Below are 7679 nucleotides of genomic sequence, written 5' to 3' on the forward strand. Positions count from 1 at the left end.
GGGAGGGGAAATTTGAGAATATAACCATTTTGAGAACCATTTAATGAAATATGGCCTATATTTTTTAATTCTTACAAACCTAACCAAAATTGAAGTTAAAAAGACTTAATTACCCGTATGTCAAAAGTCTCTCTTCTTCTCCTACCTCGGGTGTTTGTTTCTTTACTCTTCATCTCTATTCCTATTGTTGAAACACTACCACCACACTTCTCTTTACTCAGATGCAATTGAACCAAGTGTAAAACGCAGAATTGCTGGTACTTTTTGTGTTGATCTTAAATTTGTTGTTAGGTTTCTTGGGTAGCAGTGGAACATCGGAGTACATCTATCTCTATCTCAAACGCCCACTCTTTGTAACCGACCTTCCGTGCTGGGTTTCTCGAATGTCTCTCTTATTTTGCTTTTAATTATTTGACATTTACATTCCACTGGTCGGTCAAGAGTTAAACGCCGCCTCTTACATCCAACAAAATATCTTACGCATATACCAAACTGAAAGGGAATTACAAAATCTACAACCAGAGGATTAGAAAAATCTCGTGTCCTCCTCAAATCTCCAAACCCTGCGTATTTATATGTACTTGCGGAATCACTGTCCTTCTCTCTCTCTCTCTCTCTCTCTCCACAACGGCACAACCACAACCAATTGCCACAACACCAAATGCTTACCTTGAATCTCAGTTGTCCTTCTTCCCCTGTCATTTTCTCCAAATCCCTTCATCAACTCCCCCCTATTAATGCCTCCTCCTCCCCATCCTCGTCACTTCTCACCAGAATCCAAACGCACTCATATGCTCTGCCCCAAGAACCCACCTCTTTGAAACCCCAAACATCCTCCAATTTCTCCAAATTCTCAAGCTTTACCAGAATCCATGGCTACCCATTTGGAATTTCTTCAAAAGAAACAAAACCCATGTGCCAGATTCGAGATTTGAGCTCAAAGATCAGCCATTTGAGCAAAACCTGTGGATTCCCATCTGGGTTTGGAACGAAACCCAAATCCCAAATCCCCAAAGCTGCTTCTGAATCTAATACAGGAGGAGAAACGGAAGCCGCAGTCTCAAAGCCCAAGGTCACCACCGTCCAGCTCGCGCTTATTTTTGGGCTCTGGTACTTCCAAAACATTGTCTTCAACATCTACAACAAGAAGGTACTGAATGTCTTTCCATTTCCATGGCTTCTCGCATCTTTTCAGCTCTTTGCTGGGTCTGTTTGGATGTTCATTCTCTGGTCTTTGAAGCTCCAACCCCGCCCGAAAATTTCAAAACCTTTCATCGTTGCACTCCTTGGACCTGCATTGTTCCACACTATAGGTCACATTTCAGCATGTGTCTCGTTCTCTAAGGTGGCTGTTTCTTTCACCCATGTAATCAAATCCTCGGAGCCTGTTTTCTCAGTAGTGTTTTCATCGTTCCTCGGAGATTCGTACCCGTTACAGGTCTGGCTCTCAATTCTCCCTATTGTAATGGGTTGTGCTCTAGCTGCTATCACTGAGGTGTCATTCAATGTGCAAGGCCTTTGGGGTGCTTTGATTAGCAATGTCGGGTTTGTGTTGAGGAACATTTACTCGAAACGTAGTTTACAGAACTTCAAGGAAGTAGATGGGTTGAATTTGTATGGTTGGATCAGTATAATTTCGTTCTTCTATCTGTTTCCCACCGCTATTTTCGTTGAAGGGTCTCAATGGGTTCAAGGATATCACAATGCTCTTGCAGCTGTGGGAAAACCATCCACATTGTACATATGGGTGTTGTTATCCGGAGTGTTTTACCATCTCTATAACCAATCGTCGTATCAAGCACTTGACGAAATTAGTCCCTTGACCTTTTCAGTTGGGAACACAATGAAGAGGGTGGTGGTAATCGTATCGACTGTGTTAGTGTTCAGAAATCCAGTCAGACCTCTTAATGCACTTGGCTCCGCCGTTGCAATATTTGGGACTTTCTTGTATTCGCAGGCAACAGCTAAAAAGAAAAAGGGAGGTGAAAAGAAGGATTGAATATAATTTTACTTGGTCTGGTAAAATTTGTGATTTTGCTTTGGTTTATTATACAGCTATCAAGTTTTAATTATGGCTCAGGTTTTGATATCATCATTCCTTCCCCTTGATTTCATACTTGCATCCATGTGTGTTATTGTTGAATGTATGCTAGGATTGATGAGGCCTTTATTCTACCTGCTTGTTGGGCTTGAGGTTTTTGTTCGAAATTCGAATGATTTAGTTTTGGTGTTTATTTGAGCCTAGAGAGACCTAGGAAGTTGATTGCAGAGCTTTGCCTTTTGGTTAAGCTTACACGTATGGAGAAGGCCGTTTTATAGTGAAGTTTCAGGTGCATGTTGTCTGGTTTTATAGTTACGCGGCACCTGAGACTATGAAGGTTTGGGGAACATGGATTACTTGTAAGATAGTAGTTTATAGTGGCACGATGAAAACCTACGCTTTAGTAAAATTTTAAGTAAAGCAAAGAAACAAGGCTGGCTATAGATGAACCCAAAATTCCAAGGAAGATATGGAGCCCCAAATTCATCTTTCACATTGGGTAGACCAAATTCACATGTTGTCATTTGCATGTTCGATGAACTTTACTTTTCTTCTTGTTCTTTTGCTTCTAGTTCTGAGACCGTAAGCGCTGCTTCATCTTTTTAGTTGCAACGTTTAAACTTGTTTGTCCATTTTTCTGTCATATGCAATGCAACGACCACACTATTTTGTTACGTTCCACCGCTGATCGTTGTAGAGGTATGTTGATACTGCTACCTTGATCTCTTGCTACTCTTGATTCAAGAGTAGAAAGATTTGCATAGAGTTTCATCTGCATTCAAAATAATGTAGAAAGATTTGCTGAAAGTCGAAAATATTCGCCTCTTGATTATGCTTACGTTAACCTCCCCAAGTATAATTCGTTGATTGCCAGGATGCGATTGTTTATGTATGAAGCACTTATTCGTCTCACTAGAGGAGGAGAAACTAGCAACTTTTACCAAAGTAATCTCATAAAACCTAAATGGTCAACAATCAAAAGGCCTTGATTAATAGCATTGGTCAGTTGTTCATGTTGATATCAGGATATTGCAAAAGTGTAAGGTTTCCAACCTAGTTGGGAATTTGGCTACCAAAAGATACACTAGATAGATCGAGATATCTTATACGGGCCTGTTTGGTATTTTATTTACCAAGTTTTTTTCAACTCAAAAAATTGTTTTTGAGCCACCGAGCACCAACTGAGATATGGAACTTGGCTCCCATTGAAGTAGAGGTATCAAACCGGCACGGCACGAGCACGGTGCCGGTACTGTATTGCGGTACTGTAGGGACGACAAAACTAAACAAAAACCAGCAGCGGGGTCTTATTGCTGCCTTAGCAAACACAAGAAATTCACTTCAACAAAAAATGGGGATACGTACGTTTCGTCTACAAACTCAATTCATGTCTGACTGGTGATGAATGGCTCCCCACTATTCCCTCTCTCTCTCTCTCTCTCTCTCACGTACACACATCTGGTTGTTGAATAAACCAAATCAAAATGTGTTAGTCTATTATTTGTATGTTTTCAACTTTTTGTTTTCGTCACTTTGTAAATTCATGTCATTTCGTCTCAATCACGCTACAAAAAAATGTACACTAATAAGCAAATTACAAGCTGAGACAATTGGTGCCAATAAAACCAAACTTTCTATTGTTTAAGTGGAAATGTATTGACTTGACTTAGTGAGAGCGTACAATGATGAGGTGCAAATTTGAGATGCAAAAGTCCAATTTACGGACTTATTTTTAATGTTGTGTCACAAGCTTCATAAGTTCCACTACTAAAGTGATCATGCAACGATATTGTCCCCTAAGGCCATCTCCAAGGTTTGGCCACATTTTAAGGAACAGCGCAAAGCTATAATTTTTCATCTTCAATGGTGCGGGGATTATATTTTGTTCCTATCAATATATTATTACTTCTACCATTCCTATAACCAATCGTTGTATCAAGCACTTGACGAAATTAGCCCCTTGACCTTTTCAGTTGGGAATACAATGAAGAGGGTGGTGGTAATCGTATCGACTGTGTTAGTGTTCAGAAATCCAGTTAAACCTCTTTATGCACTTGGATCCGCTTGCGTCCGTGTGTGATATTGGTGAATGTATGCCAGGATTGCTGAGGCCTTTATTCTACCTGTTCACTTGTTACCTGCTTGTTGGGTGTGAAGTTTTGTTCGAAATTCGAATGATTTAGTTTTGATATTTGTTTAAGCCTAGAGAGACCTAGGAAGTTGAGTGCAGATTTTTCCTTTTGGTTTTAACCTTTCACATATGGAGAAGGTCATTTCATAGTTACACAGCGCTTGAGAGTCTGCGACTATGAAGGTTTGGGAGAACATGGATTACTGGTACCGTAGGGGTTTACCGTTCTTATCCTTCTTGAGCTTCCTTAATTACCTTGTAAGAAGCTACAACGTGTAGAATATTGGCAACCGATGAGTTGTATGTACACCCTGATTCATCTAAAAGCTGATATTTTATTTTGTAGCGACACGATGAAATCCTACACTTTAGTAAAATACTAAGTAAAGCAAAGAAACAAGGCTGGCTAGCCCCAAATTTATCTTTCACTTCGAGTAGACCAAATTCACATGTTATCGAGTTTCTGTCACGTTAATCTCTGTTTGTCATTTTCATGCTCGATGAACTTTACTTCACTTCTTTTTCTTTTGCTTCTAGTTCTGAGATTGTAAGCGCTGCTTCATCATTTCAGTTGCTACGTTTAAACTTGTATGTCCATTGTTTTGTCATATGCAATGACCATACTATTTTGTTACGTTCCACTTCTGATCTTCGTAGAGGTGTATCGATACCACTTCCTTGATCTCTTGCAACTCTTGAACATGCTTGCCTGCGGCATCCTCTTTTATCAGGTTCACAAGTTAAAAACCATAGTTTGGTCAGGTATGGGGATTGACAACCTTGAAAGCAAATAAGCTGACCGGAATAACTTCAGACCGTTTAGGCACAATGTTTATTGCTTCAACTATGTAGTTCCTACCCCTGCAGGACCAAGAAAAATTAATGTCTAAATCTGTGATGTTGTTCTTGGCGTGTGGCGGGTGTGTACCATTCATTTTTTTTTCTTCTGCAACAGAAATCAGGAACAAAGGCACATTTTAAATAACTTGCATTCAAAATAAACCTCAAAATCTCCAGCATAATATTGAAGGAGCAACAATACATTCAGGTTAACCTCCCCAAAGTATAATTCATCAATTGCCATGATGCGATTGTTTATGTATGAAGAACTTATTCGTCACACCGGAGGAGAAACTAGCAACTTTTACCAAAGTAATCTCATAAAACCTAAAATGGTCAACAATTAAAATGCATCGATTAATAGCATTGGTATAGTTGTTCATGTCGAGGTCAAGATATTGCAACCGTGTAAGGTTTCCAACCTAGTTGGGAATTTGACTGCCAAAAGATACGCCAGATAGATCGAAATATCTTATACGGACCTGTTTGGTATTTGAGTACCAAAGTTTTTTCAACTCAAAAAACTGTTTTTGCGCCACCGAGCACCGACTGAGATATGGAACTTGGCTCCCGTTGAAGTAGAGGTGTCAAACCGGAACGGCACGACCACGGTGCCGGTACTGTAGGGACGACAAAACTTAATAAAAACCAGCGGCGGGGTCTTATTGCTGCCTTAGCAAAGACAAGAAATTCACTTCAAAACATGGGGATATATATATGTTTCGTGTTTTACTCTATTATTTGCATGTTTTCACTTTTTTGTTTTTGTCACTTTTCAATTCGTATGTCATTTCGTCTCAATTACGTTACAAAAAATATGTACATTAATATGCAAATTACAAGCTGAGACAATAGGTGCTAATAAAACCAAAATTTCTACTGTTTAAGTGGGAATGTATTGACTTGGCTTAATGAGAGCGTACAATTAAGAGGTGCAAATTTGAGATGCAAAAGTCAAATTTACGAACTTGGTTTTAGTGACGTGTCACAAGATTCTTATGCTCCACTACTAAAGTGGTCATGCAACAACGATATTGTCCCCTAAGGCCATCTCCAATGGTTTGCCCATACTTTAAGGAATAGTGCAAAGCTATAATTTTTCAACTTCAATGGTTTCGGGATTACATTTTGTTCTCCTTAATGTTTTATTGCTTTTTAGCATAAATATTATGTTACAACACTCACACATCAACTATTATTTGTTGTTTAAATTACTAATTTATACCTATTTAAATATAATTTTTGGAACATATTTATTTTATAAAGAAAAAGTATATCAAAAATATCTATCTTTAGAGATAAATATTTCGAATATGACAGGTGTAAAATTGAGAACTATAGCAAAATACTTTTGGTTTAAAAATCTGTTTTTACGTTTTCAAAGTAGAAAAAAATCTTGGCCTTTGGATTTAAACAGCCATGTCATCATGCGGACAAAAAGCCACGACTGCATGATAAAACATGCAAACCGCACCACATGATTGCTGCCATATCACTTCATGGGCCTGAATTTTTATGTGTAGATTTTTTTGCCCTCCATTGGAATTGAATTTCGGAAAGAAAAAAAAAAAAAAGGGGGCAAATTTTGGGTTTTAGCTCTTTATTGGTGATGATCTAAAACCTAGGCCTGTTACTCTTGGTGGTATTAAGCATAATGAACATCAAGTGAGTAGATATTTTTTTATTTACTAGGAACACGAGTTGTTACATCAAATGTCATACTATAATTGGAGAGATTATTTTTCAATGTTTATCAACTTGTATTATAACACGTGGTGTATCGACTTGTGTTCTAAGTAAATTGAAAATTTTCTCCACATTCACTTATGACAATACCTAATGATTTGTGTTTAAAACTTATATGTCGTAAAACTGTGTGAATGCTCACATAATTTGACAGAAGATGAAAGAATGAAATGTCAACATTGTAGGCTTAGTAGTAAAAGTTTGGTTTTCATTATTTTCGAACGTACATTTTCTTCATACATTTAAAAAGGTGCCAAATCGAAGCCTCTATATATAGAGATGTGTTAGTAACTTGCACATCATAAGATCAAAAGTAGAAAATGAATACTATTCTCTCTCTTCTGTTTACTTGCTTTCCTTGTGTGATAGAATTACGAAAATAAAAAATATGATACATTACTTTTCTTTCATTTCAATCTCTAGCAAATTTCTCTATCACTCTTGCTTATTGGTAACATTATGAATAATTTTTGCGTTATGTGATGAATATGGAACATCGATCACAATTCGAACTTAAAAGTACAAGTATGCCAATTTCAAAATTTAAGATGTCATTCCAATATCCCGCGGTTCTTGCCTTCTGGGTACAATTCAGATTCCAGATTCCTAGATAGAAATTTATAGGTTTTTTTCTTAATTTTCCCTTAAATTAAAATGGATTGATTGACCACTTACTACTACAGTATAGTGGTATTATTATTTAATTATAAGTGAAAGAGTTTACGATTAATTCTCGTAAAAAAACAGAATCAGATTATTACTAATCAATTTTGAAGTTTAGTCCACCCTCCGATTTGTGTAGATAATATTGTTTCTTACAAAAAAAAAAAAAAAAAAAAAAGGTTGATTGATTCTCTCTGCCCTTCTCCCTTGCTCGTTCTCTGTCATCGACTACCCTCACCTCAGCGACCAACCCACTTC

The 7679-nt window shown here is 37.6% G+C and overlaps 1 protein-coding gene across 1 annotated transcript; it reads left to right on the top strand.

Moving 5' to 3' along the window:
- Positions 1–243: 243 nt before the first annotated feature.
- Positions 244–2092, top strand: LOC137735154 (xylulose 5-phosphate/phosphate translocator, chloroplastic). The gene has a single exon (XM_068474545.2). The coding sequence runs from the start codon at positions 662–664 to the stop codon at positions 1997–1999; it is 1338 nt and encodes a 445-aa protein (XP_068330646.2). The 5' UTR covers positions 244–661; the 3' UTR covers positions 2000–2092.
- Positions 2093–7679: the final 5587 nt, after the last annotated feature.

Source organism: Pyrus communis, chromosome 7, assembly GCF_041283825.1.
Source record: "Pyrus communis isolate YQ-2024b chromosome 7, ASM4128382v1, whole genome shotgun sequence".
Lineage (NCBI taxonomy): Eukaryota > Viridiplantae > Streptophyta > Magnoliopsida > Rosales > Rosaceae > Pyrus > Pyrus communis.